The sequence below is a fragment of the Podarcis tiliguerta genome (genome assembly GCF_965153285.1).
Source record: "Podarcis tiliguerta genome assembly, chromosome: 14".
NCBI classification, from domain to species: domain Eukaryota; kingdom Metazoa; phylum Chordata; class Lepidosauria; order Squamata; family Lacertidae; genus Podarcis; species Podarcis tiliguerta.
The window spans coordinates 43,018,181-43,044,280 of NC_139547.1; the positions used below are offsets into that span (position 1 = coordinate 43,018,181).

Genomic DNA, 26,100 nt, shown 5'->3' on the forward strand with positions numbered 1-26,100 from the left:
TATCAGTTCCATTTTAAGCTAAAACAAATTATAATTGAGATTCTACCATCTCAATTTATACTTCAGACAAGCAGTTATGAAAGAGAAGTGCGTGGCCAGTAATGATTGTTAAAAGTTTAACTGGGTCGTCCTATTTTAATTTTACTTTATGTACTTAAGAAACTCTGTAAAGCCAGCTAGAAAATTGTTTTGAGAACAAAGCACCAGGCTGTGGCTCAAGGTCAGCAGTGCCAGTGTGGCTAACCAGATCCCTGAACCATACATGCAATGATGCTGGTACCATCGAGCCAGTGTGGCAGTGTAGTTAGCATGTTAAACTGTGGTCAAGGAGCCCCATGTTCTAATCCCTGTTGGTTCATGAAGCTTCCTGCATTATCTTGGGAGTCATTCCCTCTCAACCTAACCTACCCCACAGAGCTTACTTGTAGTAAGCAGGAGAGAAGAAAAGAACCAAGCTCATTGCCTTATGCTCCCCTAGCTCCTTGGAGGAGGTGGCATTTGATATAATAAACACAAATACTCAAGTGGTTTTATCACCTCCTGTGAGGCTAGACTGGAGTATACATTTATGGGAGGAGAATGAAAGTTGGCCCTTAGATCATTCCTCCTTGATAAGTACCTTGTTGAGTTCCACAATAAAGTGCTACAATATACTTTCAGCGTGTTTATACTGCCTTTCAGGCAAGCCTCATAAAGTGGTTTACATAAAATTATTAAGGCATCAGTGAACTGTGTCGTTCGCTTCCTTCCCAGGCTTCTCTAATAAAATGATCACGTCGCCTCTGGCATTCTACTCCACTACCCCCAATAACTACCACCACCACCTTGCAAGAAAACAGTCACCTGGAGAACCTTAGAATCATATCATTGCAGAGCTGGAAGGGGCCACAAGGGTCATTTAGTCCAAACGCTTACAAAGCAGGAACCTTTTGCCCAGCGTGGAGCTGGAACCCACAATCCTGAGATTAAATGTCTCATGCTATACTGGCTGAGCTATTCTTTCTCCCTGATGAAAAGTGGAGAGAGAGAGGGCTTCTCCTTTGCTGGGTCACAACTGAATGTGTGGTCCCCAGCTGCCATCTCTTCTTCCCAGCAGCAGGTCCAAGCGGAAAGGGCAGGGAGATTGGGAATTAGACGGCAATAATCCGCAGCCAAGCCCAGGAGTTTCAACTTCTGCTGTTAAGTTTTTAAAAGCTGCAACAGGTCTTTCCTAAATGCCCCCTCACCCCCCAATTTTGTCAAAATTGTAAGCTTCCTAACTACATATTTTGTATGGTTCCAAATATTGTAGTTAAAATTCTTTTGGGTTTTTTTTTTATTACAGTGGAGAAAATCCATTTGCTACCGTGAAACTCCGACCAACAGTAACAAATGACCGATCCGCGCCAATACTTCGATGAACAACAGTAACCCTTTTTTACCCTTCCTTGTTAAACACTGTCTTCAGCAATATGATTTTCAAATGCTATCTGAAGTTGTTGTTTTTAAACATTATTTAAATGTAATTAATGTGTACAGTAGCACTGGAATGCTGACTTTTAAAAAATATTTTTGCTTCCTGTATCAGCTAATTATTGATGGGTTAAGATGCTTGAAAAATCTCTCCATATTACAGTGTGCCTTGTTTAGGAAGACAGAATTGTCAAAATAGGGAAGAGGTTTGAGTAAAATTACCAGCATAATTGATCATTTATTGCTCTGTGCAAGTTGTACTGATAGTCCTATGGGTAAGTTCCAATTATTATTTAAGTTTGCTTGTACCGTTTACTTAGATACATGAATACGCTTAGCCGATTTTTAAATAGACAAGCCATTTTAAGGATTGCCTTAACATACGATAGAATACTATGTAAAGCAATAGTCTTTGTTTCTGCTGGGTAAGATAAATGTCTTAGAATAAAGTAAGAATAAATATTGATCTTCTGAATGTTCAGAGAAGTGTAATATCCTTAACATGGTTTGCAATATGCCAAAGCACAATATTATACTGTTTTCCTTTTAGCAAGATTCTATTGAATAGGACTGATTGATACAAATTCTTTCAGTGATAAATAACTACAATTAGAAATCCTGGCTATTCCTTTGCTGTGTTGTCCCCTTTTTCAGGAGCATGACCCTCAGAGGTTGTCTCTAAAGACAGGTTGGTACTTACGTAATGAAATACAGCTCATTACTGTATAAAGAATAATACTTCCAACACTACATATAAAAAGCACATGGATATATTTACATTTTACCTTTTTGATTATTACAGAATAACCAGGTAGCTTCAAGCCAATGTCTTAAGCAGTGGCTAAGGGAATTTTACAGAAAACGAACGTAGATTGACATTCCTCCACCATTTTCAGATGAACATAAGAGACATTCTTGTGTGTACATAAAGTATTTAAGTGAGGTTGGGAGCACGGCCTGAGAGGCTATTGTGGGTCAGGGAGTTGAACACACAGGGCCCAAGAGATTCCGTCAACAATTTTGGCAAGTGTTTGGCATGGTAAAAAAATGAGGGTTATCGAGCCACAAGGTGATCTTAAGTACTTAGCAGATACGTTTACCCTCTCTCTGCTTCTAGATCATCTTGTATTTACATTTCATCCCAGATTGTTGATAATGCAGGGCAAACCACTCTTTTCAAAAGTGCAAGGTAGAAAATGCATTTGTATATAAATGGATCCGTTCTTGCACATTCAGCATTATAGGTGCTTCTGAGCTTTGCACAGAACTCTTCATGCCATGATTCTGATGAACAGTTCTGAAGACTGCATGTTGTTTTGCCTATAAAAGTTGCTCAGTTTAATACCTTGCCTGTTACATATACAAACTATGGAACAAATGCAGTTTTTAAGAAGGGGGCTCTTTTTTTAGCTCAAACCTATGTTTAATTTTTAATCAAAACTTAAATCAAAATCTCTGACAATTTGTTTACAAGCTTGGAGGAGACACACTAGAAGTCATTGTTTTTTATTAAATTTCATCTTTGAAAATGGCACACCTATAAGAAGTGGAATGCTGTGCTGAGCACTTCTAAGTGTATGCACATAACGTGAGTGGGACTTTAGATGCAACATGCTTTATTTTCCATCAATCTGCAAAGTCTGCTACTCTAAGATACCATTTCTTTGCTTCTCTATTTGTGGAGGTATTTGGTTACTTACTGACCTCTTCTACAAGCTTTTAACAACCACAACAGACAGGGAATGTGCCAAAACAACTGACCTGAACAATAAAGGGAAAGAAAGTTAATGGCTATAACAAAACATGACTTGAGATTTCAAACTAGTCTATTCTACTCTTCAGCTCTGCAAGATTTAGTTTATGACTGTTTTGGGGTGACGTAAAGGGAGGGTGGAAAACAATCTCTCTTATCTCAGCATAAATGTTACATGCCAGCTATTTTGCTTCCTAAAGTCAGAAGTTATGTGATCAATTAATTTTTGGCGTTGCCATTTGTATCACATACACAGAGTTTTACAGGCAACTTTGGTAGTCAGCTGTTCTCAGGGTTTCAGCTTTAACTATTTTGGACAGGGCAGGGCTCTAAAAGTGTGGCTGACAATTTAAATCAGACCAGCTGGAGGCTAAGTGGGGATGGGTGAGTGGTGTAAAACATCTGAGAGGCACTAGGTTGGGAAAACAGTTAAAATAGGACCCTGATTTAGAATCAACTCTCCCCATAGCCATAAAGCTCACCGTGTGACTCTGAAACAATAACTATCTCTTGGTGTAACCTATCTCACAGAACTGTTGTAAAGAAAAATGGGAGTGGGGTAGAATCATATGCTGCTGTGAACTTTGGAAGACAGGATGTAAATTTAACTACCAATGACAACTACATAGAAAAAGTACTATGAAAATATACTCTGTCACATCAAAAATTGGGGAACTTGTCGCCTCCAGATTTTTATCCACAACATATAGTGTGTTTGGTTTTTGGGTGCCCAAAGGGGAGTTTATAACTATATCTTAAAACAGCAGCAACACACAAATAGCTTTTGGATCTTTCAGAAGGAATTTTAGATGGTGCAGGTGAACTCTGATTTCAGTGTTCAATAAGACTAGGTATGTGCAGCCCCTTTGGGTATAAGCAAGCAGTTGATTGGACTCCAGTGTCTTGTGAAAACATTTAAAAATTACTTTGGTACACAAGTAGTTACCTAAGTGAATGGTCTTTTTTGCTAAACCAAATGCAGATGATTAAGGTTGCTTGGGAGCAATCATGTATTTGATCTTAAATACTAGCAGAAGCATCCCAGCAGGTACTGGAGGCCTTCTGTTCATAGTTGTGGCATAACTTCCAGCTGTAGTTCATGTCCAGTTTTGTTCCTGGTACCTGGGTAGCCATTCAGAGCAGGGCTAGCCAACAAGGTGCTTTCCAGAAGTTGTTAGCCAACCATCAGGGTTTGTAAGAGTTGTAGTTTATGCTGGCTGAGGCCGATAGGCTCTGGAAAGCATCGCATTGGCTGCTTGATTGAGGGCAAGCAGCTTTTCTGTCTGCAAGGACTAACTAAATCTCTCAGTTTTAGATCAGAACCAGCAGTCCACAAGCATTAGTGTGCGTTCATGTATTTTTCACTGCCCTGAGCTTCCATGCTTAAGTCTACAACCTTCATTGGCATAGACATTAGGGTTTTTATTAAATATTAAGAGTGTGAAGCACACCCGGTCCCCTTTCCAGAAGCCAAGCTCTGAGCCGGAAGATCTTAACCTAGATTTAGAAAGGAGATGTGTGTCCTCTGGAATATGTGTAGCACTGATAACATCACAACATGGGATACATATAAGGCTGGACATCTAAGAAGCAGTGTTTGGAGCAAGGCAGGTGCTTAAGATGATGTGCTGGTCAAAGAAATGTACGGTAACTAGTGGTACCTTGTGACAAGTTCTGTCAAGTATATCCAAAGATGTGGCACATGTCAAGCATTGTGTTAGAACTTGTAGTACTAACCATGAGATGTGTGCATTTCACATGTGAATTAAGGGCAAACCAGCTGACTCCTAGCTCACAGCATTCCTGGCACACTTCACATGTTAAACCAGTTTGCGGGATTTAGAGGCTGTTGGTTCAAAGAGGGGCAGAGCCTAATCAAGGGGCAGACAGAGAACTTGCACCGCTGTATTCCCAGAAGTAGATTTTTAGGTATGATGATGCTGAGACACAAATGTATGTGTGTAATGCATAACCTGTGTGTTGTATTCATGCTATATTTTTCATAAAAAAGCAAGTTGCAGGAAACAAATTTGTGTTTTAATTGTAACCTGCTTTGGGAACACCTGAAGAGCCAACTATAAATTTCAAATTAAATAAAGGTGGAGATGAAATTGGTGGCTTGGTGGTGAGTTCAGACTGCATTTATTAGGCAAAGATGCCTAACGGAACAAGCCTACCTTAGCTTGTGGTGGTTAACATTTGCACTGGCATTACTAAATTTTAATTCTCTTTAGAAGAAAGAGCTGGGCCCCAGTGAAGTTGCAAAAACCCACTTTTATTTAAATTTCCAAAAGGTGCATTTTAAACAGAAAGCGGGGGGTGGGGTGGATTTGTGTCTTACACACACGCACACACATGCTCATAGATCAGTTTCGCATGCAAGAGAAGAGAAAGAGACAGACTAATTTCATCACACTTTTACAAAATCATCTCTGAAGCATAAACTTGATTGTACATGACATTTACATTAGAAAAAAGGTACTACAATAGTTACAGCTTCCAAAAAGCCTATTTGTGTTGATCCCTTAACCAAACGTTGCACCGCAGTTAGGACATCTTCGTTGCCTCAATGCAAGACAGAAGAGAATTCCAATAGGAAAGAATACGATGGCACAAAAGACACCGAGACAAGTGAATGTGTCTTCCAATACACCAACTCTGCAAGAGAGAGAGAAAGAAAGTAAGTTGCTATAATTGCTCTTTAAAAAGAAAATGTATAAAATGAGCACCAAGCTTGACAGAATGGCAAACTTTCTGAAGATTGGTCGCTTGCAGCAATACAGTCTATAAAGCTTTTTTAATGTCTCTTTTAAAGCCTTTTTAATGTCTCTTAGATGCACTTTTTAAATGTCTCTTAGATGATAGAAATGTTTTCGAATAAACTATCCCTAACAAGTTGCTTTCCACACACTCATCTTCAAAGCTAGCTCACAACTTATTTTTGAATTTTTAGCTACACAAAGACCTTTGCTTAACAAATACCATCGTACCTTGGTTCTCGAACGTAATCCGTTCCGGAGGTCCATTTGACTTTCAAAAACCAAAGCACGGCTTCCAATTGGCTGCAGGAGCTTCCTGCACTCAATCGGAAGCAGCTTCGGACATTCGGCTTCCAAAAAATGTTCGCAAACTGGCACACTTCCGGTTTTGCGCTGTTTGGGAGCCAAAACATACAAGTACCAAGGCGTTCGAGAACCAAGGTACAATACAACTTAAAACAGCGCTACTCAAAGTGGTGGTCCCCAAACAACCACTAGCTGCTAGTCCCTGACAACTCCACCGCAGCCCAGGTTGGCTGGGATGCTTCAGAGACCAAATATGGTACCTGTCCATGGGACATTGGGGGGTGGGGAATTTGCCAGTCCACCACATTGGCTAGCTTTGAAAAGCACTGACTTACAGCACATGTTAAAACAGATAAAACCTTCAATACAAAATAAAAATAAAATCTAAAGAATCAAGTTTTTAAAAATATGTGTTTAAACCCTTTGGTTTAAAATTTTATTTCTTGAAGTCAGAAATGTTAATGGACTACAGTAACACAGCACTTTTTAAAAATTGCTTTTAAATTCCCATTCTCCCTCCCCTTACGAAACAACACTGTCTTTTAGCCAAGAGGCCCTGTGATGACTTAGCATTCAATAGCTTTCGAAAGTGAGATAAAAGGTCTCCCTTGTTTTGGTCGAGAGGCGGGCGCTTCTGCTGCCAGACCAGATGTTTTGAAGAAACGCCTTTCCAGACATGACTAGAAGCAATTCATGGACAGTCAGACATTACCAAGGCTTACTCTGCATGTTTAAAGTTAGGAAGGGAGACGGAGAAGAAAAGAATTGTCCCCAAATAGCCCATTACGTAATATGTGTGACAAACGTGGAGAGAGGCTTCTCATCTGCACCAACAAATGAGCTTATTTCCTTTGGCAACTTCTTCGTTTGCTTCCCAGTCCAACGGAGGTCACCTCTCCTAGAGAGAGTTTTTCCAAAGCCATTCTTAAGAGCCGTGTGAGATTCCTTCAGTCACACAGAAAGCTCACCCTTCACTAATGTCTCAGGAGAAACAGATCCCTGGGGGGGGGGGTGCTGCTGGATTTTCATAGTGGGGGGCAAGGGAGAGTTCTAGGCATTCAGAATCCGCTCAGATGGGGAAAGAGATAGCCTCAGCATTTTGGGTAAAAGTCACAAGTTTTCTGCCAAGTTTTCTCAAGAGCAGAAGTGGAGCAGTGTTGATTTCACGAAAACAGTGGGTGTCCTTTGGCAATCACATGCGCAAGAAAAGCCAAAAAGAAAAAGAAAGGGAACTGGAGTGACCTTGAAATGCAGATGCAAATGTGTTTCAGCAGGGGCTAGTTGCCAGCAATGGACTCTTGCCATTTCTCCAGTGATGAAAAGAGCAAGCTACACAGAACAATGGCACACAGTTGACAAAAGAGACACGGGGGGGGGGGGCGGAGAGTGCTAGGAGAACGAGCGGCAGGTGGAAGGTCTATGGTGTCCAAAACTTTTTCAAAGAGGGTCAGATTTGATGAAGTGAAGGGCCATGAGCACCGACCAAAGTTGTTATCTTTTTTTAGGATTAAAGTTGTGAGCCTTTTTTAGGATTTTACCCCAGGTTAGGTTTCGGAAAAGGGAAAGTTTATCTGCTCTACCCACTTTTGTCTCAAGCTCTGCCTACCATAGGGACGTGGCCCCCCAGAAGACTACCTAGAAGGGAATGCGGCCCTCGGGCTGAAAAAGGATCCCTGCCCTTATCCTAGACCCTAACAGGCTGCATTTCTCCTTTGCTGCTAAAGTAGGGCAGCCATTTATGCATCACACCAAAAAAGGGGGACAGAGATTCATTTAAAATCTGCCCATGGGTGCAGATGTGCCCAGAGAGGCCTTCCCTGGTGCCCATGAGGTCCCCTTCCCCTCACTGACTTAAAGTATGTACTGGAAACCAGGCTTTTAGTGTTGCAGCACCAGCTCTCCGGAATCAACTGCAAGCCAAAATCAGACAGAAGCCTACTGTGATTATGTTTCGGTGCCTACTGGATACATTTTTGTTTTGGAAAGCTTTTATAGCGGTGTAACCCAGTCATTTTGTGGTTTTTCAGAGTTTCAAGGATGGGTATTTTAGACTGTGAAACCAATTGAATTATTCTTGCAATTCCCACCAGCCCCAACCCAGTAGCTCCAGCATCCCACAACCAGGCTAGCCAGGGCTCACTGGATTTGCAGACCAAATATCTGGAGCTCATCAGGTTGCCAAGGGCTAGACATGAAGCCTAAGGGTGCTGCCCAATGAACACTGTGTTTGGTAGTTGTTTGCAGCGTTCCCACTGCTGAATTGTAGGCTGAACATTTCCTCCCCACTCCTTGTCCTGTCTGTCTTGAGTCTCAAGGTGCCACCAGTAGAGAAGCAGACTGAGACGGGCAAGGAGAGGATACAGGAGGAAGCATAAAGGAGGGGGCTGAGTCCCAAGAACAGAGGCTGGAGGAGGTGGGTACCTCCCCGTTTCAGGATGTGGCTCTGCCAGCTGCGGAAACAGAACTCCCATCTCCCTGTTGCACAGCAACAGGATCCAGGAAAGGCATCGGCCCATCATTTGAGCTGAAGGGACCACAGTCCGAAGAGGAGGACACTGACAACTCACCCAGGACCCAGAGACGCTTCTGCCACTGGGAACAGTTGCATTCTCCCCAATGCAATGAACATCTGCACACTGCAGGAGCAAGCACACTTTTCTCATCTTCAAAAGCTGGGTGTGTGGGTGTGCCAACCCATTGGGACTGCTCTGCTGCTTCTGACCTCCTTGCCCTGATCTAGGACTCTTTCAACTCAAGACCACTGCTTCCAGTCCAGCTAGCTCACGTTTCCTGCCATCTAGCCTGAGCACAGCAGCTGCCGTGACTCATTACCTCTTGCTGAGCGTGCATCTTTTATCTGCTTCAATGGAGATTTCTGTCTTGCACAAGAAGAGCCCTGCTGGATCTAGTCCAGCATCCTGTTCTCATTGGCCAACAAGACATTCCTCAAGCAGGATCTGAGCACAGTAACCCCCCGCCCTTCCCTCCTCTGACTGTGGAGGCAGAGCCTATAGCCAACATGGCTAGTTGCCCTTGATAGCTAGTAGCCCAACATGGCTAGTAGCCCTTGATAGCCCTTGATATCCTCCAAGTTAGTGCCTGTTTCCATGGGCAGGGCAGGAGTCAGGATACTGCCTTAGCTCACTGCTACCCATGTAGAGTTTTGGAAACACAAATAACACACTGTTTCCTTCATGGGAGTTGCCTCTTTAAGATCAGATAATGAAGGAAGGGGAAGCCAGGAAGGGGACAGTAACAGGCTTCATTTAAAGACAGGCTAATCTTAGCTATAAAGTAAGAGTTTGCCTGGAGAACTTAAGCAGCTTTCCTGTGGCTTAAAGCCACGCCACTCCCAGAGGCTCTAAAAATAGGCAGCGTTTATTTATACCACAAGCAGGGGCCCTCACTTGAGCTGCCTGGCTGCTGCTGCTGCTTGGTGAACTATAAGGATTTATTAAATAGTTGTCCGCAACACCTTTGGTCAAATGTTATTGCCCCTTTGCCAAGCCAGTGACAAAGTTCTCAGAGTTAGCATCTCCCACACCGAAAGAGGGGAATCTTTTCTATCAAGGACTGCATTCCAGGGAGGATTGGGGGGGTGGGGGAGATCCGTCAGGGGCCACATGCTGGCGGCCAGGGAGGATGATGCCCGTAGAGACTGGCAGAACAGAAGGCAAGGAGCCCAAGCAAAGCCAATAGCAGGCAGAGGCAACTAATTCTAGTTCTGTCCCCCTCCCTTGCTGAATTCCACAAAAGCAACACTAAGAAGTGCCACTTCTTGGACAGGAAGTAGATAAGGCAGCAGACAGGTGAGGGTGGGGGTTGGCAGCGCCCCACTTGCCCCAATGGGCCAGCTTCCTCTGGCTAGCGGGGGGGGGGGCTACTCCCTTCCCCCTCTTTCTTCAATCACTCCATCTGTTTCAGGTTTCCCTCCTGCTGTCCCTGTGGGCTGGGGAGCAGCTGTGGCTCTGAGGCAGAACATCGGCTTTGCATTTAGAAAGTCCTAGGTTCAGTTCCAAGCATCTCCAGGGAGCACCTGGGAGAGAACCTTGTCTGAAATCCTGCAGAGCTGTGCCACCTGTCCGTGCTGACAGTGCTGAGCTAGATGGACCGATGGTCTGACTCTGTATAAAGCAGCTTCCAATGGCTGGGGATTCGTAATCTGGGGAACCGGGTTCACGTCTCCGCTCCTCCACATGCAGCTGCTGGGTGACCTTGGGCCAGTCACACTTCTTTGAAGTCTCTCAGCCCCACTCATCTCACAGAGTGTTTGTTGTGGGGGAGGAAGGGAAAGGAGAATGTTAGCCGCTTTGAGACTCCTTAAAGGGAGTGAAAGGCGGGATATCAAATCCAAACTCTTCTTCTTCTTCTTCTATCTGGTTAGTCTAGCATCCTGTTCTCAGCCATCATGGCTAGTAGTCACTAACAGCCCTCTCCTCTTCACCTCTTTACTCCTTACAGCCACAAGGGAAAAAGAGATGCCTTCTCTCTACAACAGGGGTGAGAAATCTGTTTCCCAGCCTGTGCTGTTGGAAGCCAACTCCCATCATCAGGCCCAGCCAGCATGTCCAAAACCCCCAGATGATGGGAGTTTGAGTCCAGCAATATCTGAGGGGTAAACAAGTTCCCCACCCTCTGGTTCCACAAAGCTCATCTCATGACACTTGTGAACCCTCTTGATACTTCCTGACACTTGATACTTCCTGATCATTCAACATTTCGTGTTCCTCTCCAAATTCGCTTTTACTTTGATCTGAATAATTATAAAACAATGTCAGCTGCGAGTCTGTCCCCCCAGAATATTTCACGGCCGGTAAGGCATTTTGCACCTGTGGCGCATTCAGACATAGGGATATACTGTGTTTGTTTTCCTGATTATAATGCTAGCACCTCTGTCCTGTTTTCTAATGTTCTTTTCACACCACACTACCTATTGTGTTATGGGACTGTGGCTTTCTGGCCAAGACACTGGCATTTCATCCACGCCAGTGGGCATGGTGTGAAAGAACAACAAACTTCATTGGGCAACGTTGGGCATCCATTTCCACACATGCCTGCTTCTGCTCCCCCACAAAAATAACACGGAAGAACTTCAGTCCAGGATACTGCCTTGAATTTTGTCATGTTACTCCTGCCATTTTCTGGGTTAAGGGGATGCAAAAGATTTTTTCCAACCTGGAAACTAATAACACATCCTTCAGTGGACAACATAAAGTCAGAAGGTAGGTTTGAAAAAAAGTAATACTACAATAAAAAACAAAGTGGTCAGTTTATCACTAGGCTGGATACTCCAGGCGTGCTTGGCCTTTTGCCTCTGGTCTCGAAAAACACCCTGACCTTGCTTTTCAACGCTGCTAACGAATAAGCCAATTAAAGTCATGATCTTTGCAACGTGGAATCCGCTGGCTAAGGACTTGACTGGTGCAAGCTGCTCCTTGCTCAGCAGCTTCGACATCTTGGTCCAGGCAAGGGTGGGGGGACTTGTGGGTGCTGGGATAAAACTCCCACCAGCCCCAGTCAATTTGGCCAATGGTTGGGGAACCATCAAAGTCTAGTGATGTACTTGCCTGGTCTGAGACATTTCGCTCCCCTGAGAGAAAGGGTTATTTGCTGTCTGGAGCAAAACGAAATACTGTTATAATAATACAACATCACTATTGCATTTATTAAAACAGTTCGTTATGATCACAACTGGAGTGGATCCAAAAAAATATACAGCTCAGGTGCCAAAGGCCAGCGTAAAGAGGCACATCTTCAGCTGTATAGTGAGAGTACCTGGCACACCTTGGGGTGAGGAAGAGAAATTCAAGAACTAGGGGCTGCTGCAGAGAATGCCTTCTCTCAGGTCACCACCTACCAAACTTCTGAGGGAGGTAAGAACTACCAAGAGGGGCCTACGACATGTATAGAAGCAGATTGGATGGGCTGTTGAATCTTATATCAACACTGGTGAAAAGCAAAAATCTTCCACTGCCACCTGAGGGCAGGAGGCCAGTTTCTGGAAAACAGGACAAGCCACACGGCATACACAGGTCTGTTGTCCAATAGAAGGATCTGTACAAGGAACCAGCCATTTTGTGTTCTGGCCCACCCGCACAGCAGCCATTTCCTGACAAGAAGAATGCTACTTTTTCATTTAAAAAAAAATGAAGGGGAAGAGACTCTAATCTCTCTTGCTGCAAGCCTCCCCACCCCCCCACTACAGCTTCACATGGATTTTTAAGAGGTCAGACTTAAAAAGAGAGAAGAGGTGTAACAGAAATAAGAACGGTCATAATACCTGCAAGCTGGGCAGCCGCCAACGACAACGACAGATGTGGTGGGAGGTTGCTGGATTATCGTGTACGTGGTGTTGGGGTAGTTATGCGCCGGTGGACCTGAAGGCACAACATATCCTGGTGGGGGAAGAAGCAGAAAAGGAGCATGTTAAGTTGCTTTAAAAACATTTTGGAAACTAAGAGACAAGGCCATAGTTGTCGACAGCTGTCTAGCTTGAGAGGCAATGGAGTGTGTCTCCGGGGGTGACATCAATCCACTGTGTTAGCAGCACCAAAGCGACCTCTCCAGGGTGCAAACCTGGGAAACATGTATGGAGGTCCTGGGCTGCCCAGATGGCAAGACCCACCCACCCCTCTGAGCCTCGCTGATGTGATCCAAAGGGAAGCAGACAAAGACGCTTGGCACCAGGAGTTGCCATGAGGAGGCACACAAGGTACCATCAAACCATCTTAGAGACCTCACTCTGGCTTTGTGTAGGGCTTACACTCCCTAGTGTAATGGAAAGCGTAATGCTGGTGGTCAACAAAAGAGGTTTAAAGACTGTGTCTCAAGGCAAATCTTAAAAAAAATGTAGTATAAACACCAACAACTGGGAAACACTTGACTGAGCGCTCCAATTGGAGACCAGCCTTTACCAAAGGTATATGGGCTTTGAAGACACTCAAACTCAAGACGCAAGGGAGAAACATGCTAAGAGGAAGGCGCGCTTGGCAAATCCACACCGCGATCAACTCCCACCCGGAAACCAATGTCCCCACTGTGGAAGGATGTGTGGATCCAGAATTGGCCTCCACAGTCACTTACAGACTCATTGTTAAAACCATGTTTATGGAAAACAATCTTACTCGGCTACGAGTGATCGCCAAAGAAGAAGACACTCCCTAGCCTTTTCTTCTCCTGAAGATACTCCGCCAAGGCAGATTTAGGATCAGAGTTTTCCTTCTCCTAGATGGGCTGCCTTCCCACGTACGCGAGTTCCATCTTCCCCCCTACACAGCACGTGCGGAAACTGCCTTCTTGACCATTGGACCCACTACTGGTCTCATCCGCTCAATCCACCAGCGCATGTCTTCGCATGCAAGCGACGTCCCTAACTCACCGAAGGTTTGAGACCCATCAGATGGCTACCCTCACTATAGTGTTGCCAGACACAGGGAACACTAGTGCTGTGGTTGCAAAAGTTAAAGGAGAATCCTCTTTTTTTTCTTGGGAACATTACTCTTCCAGAGTCTGGATTCGGGTCAGGTCACATTTTTGTTTGCTCAGGGGAGAAGTCAGTCAGCTGATTTTTTAATGGGGGGGGGAGCATGCAAAAAGAGACTGTAAATAGACTTTAAGCAAACAGAAACTGTTTGCATGTAGAGACGTACCTCTCCTGAATTCTCTTATCTATTAGTTACAGAAATTGCTAAGCATTTTCTGAATACTGCTCTACAGTTCGCCCCATGCCTTCCGAACACCAAAGCTTTCTTTTTTAAAAAATATATTTTATTAAATTTCCACAAATTTCACATAAAATCCCACTACATAATTTTTTATTTTGTTCTATTGACTTCCCATCCCATTTTCAGTGGTAGTTTTTTTTAAAAAAAAATATCACCCCGTTGCTGCACCCAATCGTCGCTCTTTTATATCATAACCATACTTAATCTCCCCCTGTGTTCTCACTATCCAATGAGAGAAAAATGAAATAAAAATATTTATATAAACTGATGCTGTATATCACATAAATTAAAAAAGATAACTTTGTTTTATAACATGTGAGAAGTATTGCACATTGTATTTAATTATTATTAATATTTAATATTACTATCAAAAAAATGAACTATGGTTCAGTGTGCTGTCTGAACGAAGAGTGTTTTTATTATTTTTATTATTGAAAAACACTATTTATTTCAGGCATTCCTATCTGTTGAATAAAGTCAGCTTTCCAAACGATTAAATGAGCCAAGGGTGGGGGAAGTGAAGGACAGATCTGTGTTAACACAGGCAACAAATAGGACAGTGGGGCCCTCTGACTTGCTTCCAAGTGACCACATAGCTGATAAATCTTTATGGATTGGTATTTTTGTGGATTCATTCTTTCTCTCTCTTTCTCAATCTCTCACGTGCTTCCTGGCACTCACTCACGGTCTCATGCACTCATCAAGATGGAACTGGGACAAAGTCTTCCAGATAAGACTTAATATTCACCGGTCATCTATATCAATAACAAAATCGAAGCCCAACAAATATTCAAGGATGAAGACGGAAGGATAATTGCGGTTAGAATCAAATGGCAAGGAGAAAACTTAATTATAGTCGGGATCTATGCACCTAATGGAAACAAGACTGAGTTCTATAAAACTTTGGAAGAAAAACTATTTGAATACATGGATCAAAAAATAATAATAATGGGAGACATGAATGGGGTGGTTTCACTAGAAATGGATAGACACAGAGAAGGAGTAAGTAAAGAAGGGAAACTACCAAAATCCTTTTTTTCGATGATTAAAAATCTGAACCTGATAGACATTTGGAGACTTAGACACCCATTAGACAAACAATTCACTTATTACTCGGAACCGAACCAGTCGATGTCTAGAATCGACCAAATTTGGATTTCAACAGAACTTACTCCAAGAACCCAACAAATTGAGATTCAACCGAAGGTGATTTCTGATCACAGTCCAATAAAACTTGAACTGAAAGGTTATGAAGAAAGATCCTTCAGATGGAGGATGAATGACTATCTATTAGACGACCAAGAAGTAATAGAAAAAGCACAGAAGAAATTGACGGAGTATTTTGTGGACAATTGTAACAAAGGGATAAAAATAAATGTTGTCTGGGATGCAAGTAAAGCAGTAATGAGAGGATTCTTTATTCAAAAGAATTCAATCAAGAATAAAAATAAGGAAAAGAGGAAAAAAGAAATTTTGAAGCAAATAATGGACAATGAACAGAAATTAATTAGGCACCCGAACAACACAAAGGCAAGAGAAAACATTAAAATATTACAAAGCCAATTCGCAATGATAATAAACAAAGAGGTTGAATGGAATATTAAAAGACTGAGACAAAATAACTTTGAACATGCGAACAAATCTGGCAAATGGTTGGCATGGCAAATTAAAAAAAGGAAAGAACAAAGTACAATAAATAAAATTATGGTGGAAGGAGAAGAGATAGTCAACCCGAAAGAGATTAGAAAGGGGTTTTTGGACTATTACAGAGGATTATATAAGAAGAAAGAGAAAAATAATTTGAGAAAAATCGAGAGATACCTAAAAGAAAAAAAGGTGCAAAAGATCCCGACTGAGAAAAAACAGTGGCTAAATACCCCAATAGAAGAAGAGGAAATAAAGGAAGCTATAAAAGATTTGAAAAGGGGGAAAGCTCCAGGGCCAGATGGATTCACCGCAGGATACTATAAAGAAATGAAATCTATCGTACTATCGCCGTTGAAAGAAGTTATGAACAACATATTAAAAGAAAGAGACATCCCGGAAACTTGGAAAGAAGCATTCATTACATTTTTACCAAAACAGGACTCAGACTTAACCCAAGTTAAAAATTACAGACCTATATCATTGCTGAATACAGACTATAAGATATTTGCAGGGATACTTGCAAAAAGATTGAAAAGAATATTACGAGACTATATCCACAAAGACCAAGCGGGTTTCCTTCCTGGCAGACAGATGAAAGACAATATAAGAAATGTAATTAACTTAATGGAATATCTGTCTGTCAGGATCGATAAACAAGCTACGATGATGTTTGTGGATGCAGAGAAAGCATTCGATAATATAGCTTGGGACTTTATGTTGAGAAATTTGGAACATATGGAAATTGGTGAAGATTTTTTTAATGCAATAAAGGCAATCTATACAGAACAAAGAGCTAAACTTATAATAAACAATGTTATAACAGAAGAATTGAAAATCTCTAAAGGAACAAGACAAGGATGCCCACTTTCGCCACTACTATTTATAACGGTGCTAGAAGTTCTTCTGAATTCGATAAGACAAAATGAAAATATAAAAGGGGTGACGATTGGGCAAAATGAATATAAAATCAAAGCATTTGCAGATGACCTAGTGGTAACAATAGAAGAGCCAGCAACTACGGCCAAGGAGGTGGTAGAGGAGATGGATAAGTTCGGAGAAGTGGCAGGTTTCAAATTAAATAAGAAAAAAACCAAAATGATTGTAAAGAATATGGACCAAAGTGGAATCGAAATAATGCAACAACAACTGGAGATAGAGGCGGTTAAAAAGGTGAAATATCTGGGTATATGGCTAACCCCGAAAAACATTGACTTATTTCAAAACAATTATGTACCAGTGTGGAATGCAATTAAGAAGGACTTGGAAGTGTGGGGAAGAATGAAATTCTCATTCTGGGGAAGAATCTCCATAATTAAAATGAACGTGTTGCCAAGAATGCTATTTTTGTTCCAGACTATCCCTATAATTAAGGGGACTAGTCTATTCAAAGAGTGGCAAAGAATGATCTCAAGATATATATGGCAGGGCAAAAAGCCGAGAATACAATATAAACTTCTAACAGATATAAGACAAAGAGGAGGCTTTGCCCTGCCCGACCTGAAATTATATTATGAGGCATCATGTCTTTGCTGGATGAAAGAATGGATAAAATTAGAGAATAAGGAACTGTTAGACCTAGAAGGCTATGACAACAGATTTGGTTGGCACGCGTATTTGTGGAAGGATAAGAAAAAAGTACATAAAGGTTTTGGAGACCACATCTTCCGAGGTCCATTAATAGAAGTCTGGGATAGGTATAAAAACCTATTAGAACCTAAAGTACCACACTGGTTATCACCGTTAGAGGTTATGAGTGTCAAAAGAACCAATATGAGAGGGGATTGGGCGACATATAGCCAATTGCTAATGAAAGAAGGAGGAAAATGGAAGGTGAAACCATATGAACAAGTCAAAAAACATGTTTATGATTGGTTGCATTACTATCAGGTGAATGAAATGTTTAGGAAAGATGCAAGAGAATGGGGTTATACAGATAAAGACTCGACATTTCAGTCTGAAATAGTAAATAAGGAGGTAAAAATCCTCTCAAAAATGTATAATTTGCTGTTAGAATGGAATCTAAAAGATGAAGAGGTAAAGTCGGTTATGATTCACTGGGCCAGAGACTTTGGTTACAACATTCAATTTGATGAGTGGGAAAAATTATGGAAAGAGAATTTAAAATTTACTGCATGTATGTCACTGAAAGAGAATGTAATGAAAATGTTTTACAGGTGGTATATTACACCCGTAAAACTGGCAAAAATGTATAAGACTTGTAATAAGTGTTGGAAATGTAAAGAAAATCCGGGCTCTTTTTACCATATGTGGTGGGAATGCAAGAGAGTGAAAGAATTCTGGGAACTGATATATAATGAATTGAAGAAGATTTTGAAGTATACTTTTACAAAGAAACCAGAGATCTTTCTGCTCGGTATTCTAGGGAAAGAAATTAAGAGAAAGGACAGTAAATTTTTTCAATATGCAGTGACTGCAGCAAGAATGTTACTGGCGCAGAGGTGGAAACAACAAGAAATACCGACACTCGAAGAATGGAGGTGTAAGTTGTTAGACTATGCTGAACTGGATAAGATGACCGGAAAGATTAGGTACTTAAGAGACCAAAAGTTTGCAGAAAACTGGGGGAAATTTGTTAAATATCTGGAGAGCCTAAGTGATGGACAAATAACGCTAGAAGGTTTTAGAAGAGCACTGTGAATATTTGAGAGACATTGTCTAAAGGAAGGAGAAGGAAAAATTATATTTAATGGCAATGGGTAAAAAAAGGAAATGCGAAAATTTAAATATGGCTATGAAAGATTTGCGGAAAAGCTGAGGGAAGTCAAAATTATGAACTAAGAGAATGAAATATGAATTGTGAACTATATTGTGTTTTATTTTGTTATAAATTAATAAAAATTATTTAAAAAAAAAAGACTTAATATTCACCATATGCAATAGCAAACTGTTCCTGGGTTTCAGCTCTCCTCGGTTTTCAGGCCTACGGACGTACACTCGGCTAATTATTAACTTCAAAGAGCATACTTTAGCACCACGGAAATGGCAAAAGAAAACCTACAGTCTGAGAACTCAGCCAAGGGTCCCAGTTCCCAGCCAAGAAAATGGATGAGTGCTTTATAATAATTAAAAAAACAGCCCACCTCCTCCTGCTTAAAAAAACATCACGCACCCAGGATGTCACGGGCAAGATGGCTGTGCCACAAGTGTCACTACTCAAAGCCTTCTCTGCCTGTGTTTTCACACCCAGCCCTGGGGCTTGTCACGTGGCCATCAGACATTGCCATCAACGTGGGGCTACCTGGAATTAAACTCATTTACCCACTGTGACCCCCAAATAACACCCCCCCCAATGGAGGTTAATTATCGGCATCGCTCTACATTGGGAGCCGAGATCTGTGGCCCTCCAGATGTTTGCTGGACTACAACTCCCATCTTACTTGACCACCAGCCATGCTGGCTGGGGTGGATTGGAGTTTGGAGCCCAACAACATCCAGACGGCACCAGCTTGGGGAAGCCTGCTCTGCTCTCCATGGGCATGGCACACGTTCAGTCCTTACTGTGGTGTTAATGGAGTGTTTGTTAAATTCGTATACCGTCCTTCATGCCCTCTTTGGAATTTCTATTTAAAAGTAGGTTTTTGAAAGCCTCGGGATTCCCTCAAGCCTCTTTGCCAGATCCCCTCAGTTTTGACTACCACACCACCCAAGTTCACTATTAAAGGTAAAGGTACCCCTGCCCGTACGGGCCAGTCTTGAAAGACTCTAGGGTTGTGCGCCCATCTCACTCAAGAGGCCAGGGGCCAGCGCTGTCCGAAGACACTTCCAGATCACGTGGCCAGCATGACAAAGCTGCTCTGGCGAGCCAGAGCCGCACACGGAAACGCCGTTTACCTTCCCGCTATAAAGCGGTCCCTATTTATCTACTTGCACTTTGAGGTGCTTTCGAACTGCTAGGTTGGCAGGCGCTGGGACCGAACAACGGGAGCGCACCCCGCTGCGGGGATTCGAACCGCCAACCTTTCGATCGGCAAGCCCTAGGCACTGAGGCTTTTACCCACCGCGCCACCCGCGTCCCAAAGTTCACTATTAGAAAGATTTATTTTATTTAAAGGAGGGGTGAGGAACCTTCAATCCACAAGCCTAACTAGGCCCACCAGCGAGGTCCATTTGGCCAGCGAGGCTGTTTTGGCCCCGCCTGCCTGTCAAATATGGCAGTGGCAATACAGTGGTATCTTGCTGTTTGAACAGCTTAGTTCTCGAACAACTTGGAACCCAAATGCTGCAAACTTGCAAGTGACTGTTCGGGTTTGGGAACTTTTTTTCGGAAGCCGAACATACTCAGTTTTTAGTCCTCCGCTTCTGATTAGAGTGTTCCTCTTCCTGTTTGAGTTTTCCGTTTCTGATTTGAGTACCCTGCTTCCGATTAGATATTTGGAGCTTATATTTGGTGCTTTTGTTTTTGCGTTTTTGTTTGCGTGGCTTTTTCCGTTAATTTTGTTTTTGTGACTGCATAGAACGCAGTTCAGCTACTGATTAATTGATTGTGCGACTGCAGAAATGGATAAAAGCTGCAAAGCCAAGAGAACCATTAACGGAACAACCATAGAGGTAGTAAAATTCATGTTAAATTTCTGTTTTAGGGGTTGAAGTCTGGAACGGATTAATCCCTTTTGCATTACTTTCTATGGGAAAGCGCATCTTGGTTTTAGTACGCTTTGGTTTTAGAACGGACTTCTGGAACAGATTAAGTACTCTGTACTCTGAATGGTTTAACAGTCACTCTCTCTCTCTGCAGAGATAGCTCCAAGCCATTCAGGTCACTTTGCCTGACTGGACCGTGCCCCCTGTACTCTGCTAAGGCCTCTTCCTTGCCTGTACAAAGGTAGACATTCATTGCTCAACCCACTCTTGCCTCTGACCCCACCCACAGTAGCATGCGGCCCCCCCAGAAGGGAGTGGGCGGCCCTCAGTTCTCAGGTCACTCGGGTTCCAGAACGTTTTTCCCATCCAGCCATCCTCCTTAATCGCAAGCTGAACTCCCCACAGGGCTACTAAAGAAGCATGAGCTCATCACCCTTTGAACTCTAATTGGAATTTTTGTCCCAAAGCAGCCTTTCCTGGGCTATTTTTTACTGTGGCTATGACTTGTTGCAAGGGAACAAGATAACCTTTCACTGAAGCTGATGTTTCCATCAAGGAAAAAATGCTTCTTGCAGGCACACAAGCCTCAGATATGTTGTGCTTTGGGGTGAGGGGTTGGGGCTGAATAGATTCCCCACTCCCCCAGCGAGTACAGTAGAACCTCGGCTTACGCTCGGGTAACGTAAACTTCGGGTTGCGAAAGCGGCAAACCCAGAAGTATTCTTCTGGGTTTTGCCGAATGCACAGAAGCGCTCTACGCACCACGCACATGCGCAGAAGCAGCACCTCCAGTTGCAGAAACCTCAGGATCCGACCGGAGCTCCGGAATGGATCCCGTCTGCAATCGCAAGTTTCACAAGAACCTACTGGGCGATGCCTGTGACATCACCTTTCTGGGGTCACGTCCCCAACTCCAAGAAACACTTCAGCATCAAAGTGCTTCCTCATTTTACCGCTTTGAAGAATGTTGTTTGTAAGAAATGCAAGGCAGCTCAAGGAGAAAAGCCAAGATTAAAATATAATATATTGATAGATGCGAAAGAGAGAGGAGCTTTTTCCCTCCTGGATATGAGATTATATTATGAAGCATCTTGTCTATGCTGGTTGAAGGAATGGTTGACATTGAAAAATTCACATATTTTACACTTAGAAGGCCATGATAATATTTTTGGTTGGCACGCTTATTTGTGGTATGAAAAGATGGAAGTACATAAAGGATTTACAAACCATATAATTAGGGGAAATTTGTATAGACTATGGGATAAATATAAAAATTTATTGGAGACAAAAACACCACTTTGGCTCTCACCATTGGAAGCCATAGTGGTAAAGAAAAAGATTATGATGGAAGGCTGGGCAACTTATAGAAATTTATTAAGAGAGGACGGAGAAGAGTTTAAATTTAAAGAATTTGAGGACTTACCAGGAATGTTAAGAGCATCATTTGAACGAAATATTTAAGAAGGACAGGAAACGGGGGTTTGGTGAACAAATGTCACAATTGGAGAGAGACCTGTTAGAATGTAATGTTAAAGTGCTGTCCAAAATGTGTAAGATATTATTGGAATGAGAGACAAAGGATGAGCAAATAAAATCTTCAATGATACATTGGCAATAGATATTGGTTATAATATGGAAGCATGGGAGAAATTGTGGAATATAGATATAAAATTTACAGCATGTTATGGTATAAGAGAAAATTACATGAAAGTGTTATATAGATGGTATCTAACATCTAGTAGATTGGCAAAAATGTAAAAATCGAAGTCGAATAAGTGTTGGAAATGCAAAGAGAAAGGTACTTTTTATCATATGTGGTTGTCTTGTTAAAGCTTACTGGGAAATGATATATAATGAATTGAAAAATATGTTTAAGATAGCATTTGTTTAAAAAACCAGAAGCTTTTCTCTTGGGAATTATAGGTGTAAAGGTAAAAGGACCCCTGGACGATTAAGTCCAGTCAAAGGCTGGGTTGTGGTGCACAGTCCGCAGACAGCTTTCCGGGTCATGTGGCCAGCATGACTAAATTTATTTATGTATGCAACTACAGCTGCAAGAATGCTACATGCCCCAAAATGGAAAGAAGTCCTAATGAGGGAAGAATGGATACAAAAACTTATGGACTATACAGAAATGGCGAAACTTACCAGAAGAATAAAAAATCAAGATAATAAACTTTTTGTAAAAGAATGGAAATGGTTTATTGAATATTTACAAACAAATTGTAAACAGATAAAGACATTGGCAGGATTACTGTAATAACCTGCAGTTTCAAAAGAATATATAATTAAAATAGATGAATAAAACAGTAAGTTAATTTAGAATGTACAGGAAATGATAAAAATAAATTTAAGGAAACGCAGAAAGAGGAGGAAGTCGGGGTTTGAAATGTTACAACCATTGTTAAACTATTGAAATGTATATAAATGGAAACTATAAATAAAATTATAAAAAGAAAATAAATGCAAGCCAGCTAAATAGCCCGCTCCACAAACTATATTATCTGTGCCGTTTTAGGGACTTTTAAAAACCAGTGGCCCTCCGGACATTGTAGACTACAACTCCCATCAACCCTATCATCTCCCTCTTCTCCCTCTGACCACTCATTGCTGTCCCACCACCACACCCGGGCTCTGGGCCTTCTTGTTCCCTAGTTGGTTCCTCCCACCATTCCTCTGCGTCCAACCCAGTCCGCGACAGGCTGGGAAGGCCGCATTTTGGCCCCTGGACCTGAGGTTCCCCATCCCTGCTAAAAATAATAAATATGCTGCCTTTGAACCCAGAGTTTCAGTGCAGCCATCATGACCAGGAACCAATGGTAAGGGGGATCAGAGGTAGTGGAAACCTGTGAGCCTGTTAGGACTCCCACTCCCATCAACCTCAACCAGTATGGCCAATGGACAGGGCTGGTGGGAGCTCTAGTCCAGCGGAATCTGGACCCCCAGAGGATTCTAGAATTCTAAGAGTTCTCTAGAATCGTTGGACGAATAAACCATAACAAGGCCTTGCTGAAAGAGGGAGAGTGGAATTCTACCACCATAGAAAAGGCAATCGTAATTCGGAACCTGACCTAAAACAACGCAGGTTCTTAGGAAGACTCAAGACTCAATTCTGGGAGACTCAAGTTCAATTCACAACCTTCCAACTCCGGTTCCTTTTGTTTAACAAGTCTCAGCAACTCACAAGGATCTGGCATATATGCAATGTAAAGAGCTAAAAACAAAACATTTCTAACGTAGGCGGGTGGGAGGTATCTAAATTACATACTGTATTTTTTGCTCTATAAGACTCACTTTTTCCCTCCTAAAAAGTAAGGGGAAATGTGTGTGCGTCTTATGGAGCGAATGCAGGCTGCGCAGCTATCACAGAAGCCAGAACAGCAAGAGGGATTGCTGCTTTCACTGCGCAGCGATCCCTCTTGCTGTTCTGGCTTCTGAGATTCATAATATTTTTTTTCTTGTTTTCCTCCTCCAAAAACTAGGTGCATCTTGTGGTCTGGTGCGTCTTATAGAGCGAAAAATACGGTATATTTTGTACCCACTATTCCCCCAGGCAGTATTAAACTTTTTATTCAAAAAAAATCATATTAAATGTTTAAACTGTTTTGGAAGCCTGTTCAATCAGCGTAGCCGGGCTGGCTGGATTTTTGCACTGTCCAATTTTTAACAGGGGAAACAGAAAGGGAAAGCAGACAAGCCTTTCTGAGCTGCCTTTTAAAGGAAGGAAATACAGCTTGCTTTTTTTTTTTTAATATAAAAACAACCTTTGGAATGTTTAGCTTGGGAGCTCTAACAGTAACTGGAAGAAATCCTACTTCTCGTGTAACAGCTTCTGGACTGTTTAAAATCTTAAATTTGAAGCCTTAAAATTATTATCTAGAAAAGTATGTTGTTGTGAAATAACTGGCACTTTTTACTGTGTTGTTTTAAGGTTGATGTGTTTGCCACATTGGGCTCCTTTGGGAGGGAGGGAGGAATATTACTTTTAATAAATAAATATTTCTACAGAAAACTACCATTCCTGGGAACCAGTATACGAGTCCCCACTCTTGCATACAGTGGTACCTCGGGTTACATACGCTTCAGGTTACATACGCTTCAGGTTACAGACTCTGCTAACCCAGAAATAGTACCTTGGGTTAAGAACTTTGCTTCAGGATGAGAACAGAAATCATGTGGCAGCAGTGGGAGGCCCCATTAGCTAAAGGTTAAGAACCTCAGGTTAAGAACAGTTTCAGGTTAAGAACGGACCTCCGGAACGAATTAAGTACTTAACCCGAGGTACCACTGTAGTTTTTTTTAAATAAGGTGCAACTGATCCAAGAATAAGAAAAATGTTTCCTAATCCAAACTTTGCATTTTTATTTTTTTAAAGGCAGGAAACTTCCTCAAGTGTAGGGCAAAGAGGGTGATTTGCATAACCCTGAAATCCCGTTTCCCCTTCTTGACATTGCAAAAGTTCTCCTCCTTGACAGCTGACAACACGCAACAAGAGCAGCGTTTCCTATCGCAAGAACTACCCAGTTAGCCTGACTTGGGCGCCCAGTATCTGGGACTCGCTCCTTTCCCAGCACCCAGGGGCGCGGGAGGGTCAAGCCAGTCTCCTGCCCTGACCACGTGACCCGCCTTCACCCACACCCCTCCCACCCCAAACCTCTGTCTGCTGCGGCCGCCAGCGCGCAGTGTGGATGGAGACAGGCGAGCCCCTCCGGTGCCTTTGTGGGGCTGCAGCCCCCCATCTCCCAGTGCTCTGAAACCTGCCTCACTCCTACAGGTTCAGGAGAGGGGGGGGATCCTCTCCATTCAACGCCCCTCCCTCAGAATCCACACCCAGATCCTCCTTGCCCGCCCCCCTTCTCCCGGCTTACCAGCTCCAGGACCGGTGGGGTAGGTGTAGGGCGGCGGCGGCTGGAAGCCGGGCTGGGACGCCGGGATGGCCCCGTAGCTGTTCGGCCCGTACTCGTAGCCGGCGCCCGCTTGGCTAGCGGGGCTGTAAGCCGGGGGTCTATCCTGGAGGAGGGGCTTGCTGTCCATGATCCTCGAAGGGGAGGGCGGCGGCGGCGGAGGAGGCTGCTCCTGGCCGCCCCCGCCGGGGGATCAGCCGCGAGGAGAAGCCCGCAAGGCAGGCGGGAGAGCGCGGAGGGGCGCGCAACTCTCCGAGTAGAGGCGGAGAGCGCACGGCAGGCTCGGTGCCCGGAGGGTGGAGAGGGAGGGCGGGAAGGGAAGGCAGCCTCGCCCCGCTAAGCCGGCAGCTCCAGCTCCAGCAGCAACAGCAAGCCGCCTTGGCCCCCTGGGCATGGACGGATCCTGCCCACCCGCGCCAGGAACGCACCCGCGCAACTCCGGAGCTGCACGGCGCGCCCGAAGCGGCAATGTGCTTCTCTCCTCGCAGGCCAGTCACAAGACTCGGGCTCACGTGACGCCGAGGAAGAAGAGGAGGAGGAGGAGGGAAGAGGAGGCTCCCCCGGCGGAGACACGGCGGAGACTCCGGCAGGCGCAGGGAAACCCCCTCTTAAAGGAGACGCCCCGGCGCGCATGCATGTGTGCGCGCGCGCGCACTCTCTCTCTACGCAGCTGGCCGAGGGGGTTCCAGGGATGGTGGGGGCCGCTCCGTTCAGGGGCAGGAGGAGGGCGGAGGTGGCAGGCCGCCACGTTTTGAAAGAAGCGCATTCTCCCTCGCCAGTCTTAACTAGATCAGAGGTTAAGGCCTATTGGATGCCGTGGGACTCATGGGCGTAATAATAATAATGATAATAATAATAGTAATAATAATAATAATTTATTTATTTATTTATACCCCGCCCATCTGGCTGGGCTTCCCCAGCCACTCTGGGCAGCTTCCAAAATATATTAAAAT

At 43.3% G+C, this 26,100-nt stretch overlaps 2 protein-coding genes across 4 annotated transcripts in view; one reads left to right on the forward strand and one right to left on the reverse strand.

Moving 5' to 3' along the window:
• Window positions 1–5,316, forward strand: part of BAIAP2L1 (BAR/IMD domain containing adaptor protein 2 like 1) — a 59,160-nt gene extending 53,844 nt beyond the window's left edge. For 2 of the 3 annotated variants that reach the window (XM_083413595.1, XM_083413596.1), the window contains one exon: window positions 1,325–5,316. In XM_083413595.1, the coding sequence (XP_083269721.1) occupies window positions 1,325–1,400 (76 nt within the window). In that variant the 3' untranslated portion in view covers window positions 1,401–5,316. The remainder of the gene's footprint in view (window positions 1–1,324) is intronic. The other variant, XR_014504921.1, reaches the window with a different exon arrangement.
• A 143-nt stretch (window positions 5,317–5,459) lies between these two features.
• BRI3 (brain protein I3) lies at window positions 5,460–25,806 on the reverse strand. The gene is made up of 3 exons (XM_083413846.1): window positions 25,112–25,806; window positions 12,551–12,665; window positions 5,460–5,863 (listed from the first exon to the last, which is right to left on the reverse strand). The coding sequence occupies exons 1-3, from the start codon at window positions 25,275–25,277 to the stop codon at window positions 5,731–5,733; spliced, it is 414 nt and encodes a 137-aa protein (XP_083269972.1). The 5' UTR covers window positions 25,278–25,806; the 3' UTR covers window positions 5,460–5,730.
• Window positions 25,807–26,100: the final 294 nt, after the last annotated feature.

Bases quoted from the DNA above. Each gene is read 5' to 3' on its own strand.
- BRI3 (XM_083413846.1), bottom strand. From the start codon at position 25,277: ATGGACAGCAAGCCCCTCCTCCAGGATAGACCCCCGGCTTACAGCCCC. The intron at 12,666-25,111 runs GTAAGCCGGGAG...TTCCCCCACCAG, and splicing joins CCCCACCGGTCCTGGAGCTG to GATATGTTGTGCCTTCAGGT. The intron at 5,864-12,550 runs GTATTATGACCG...TCTCTCTTGCAG, and splicing joins GGCGGCTGCCCAGCTTGCAG to AGTTGGTGTATTGGAAGACA.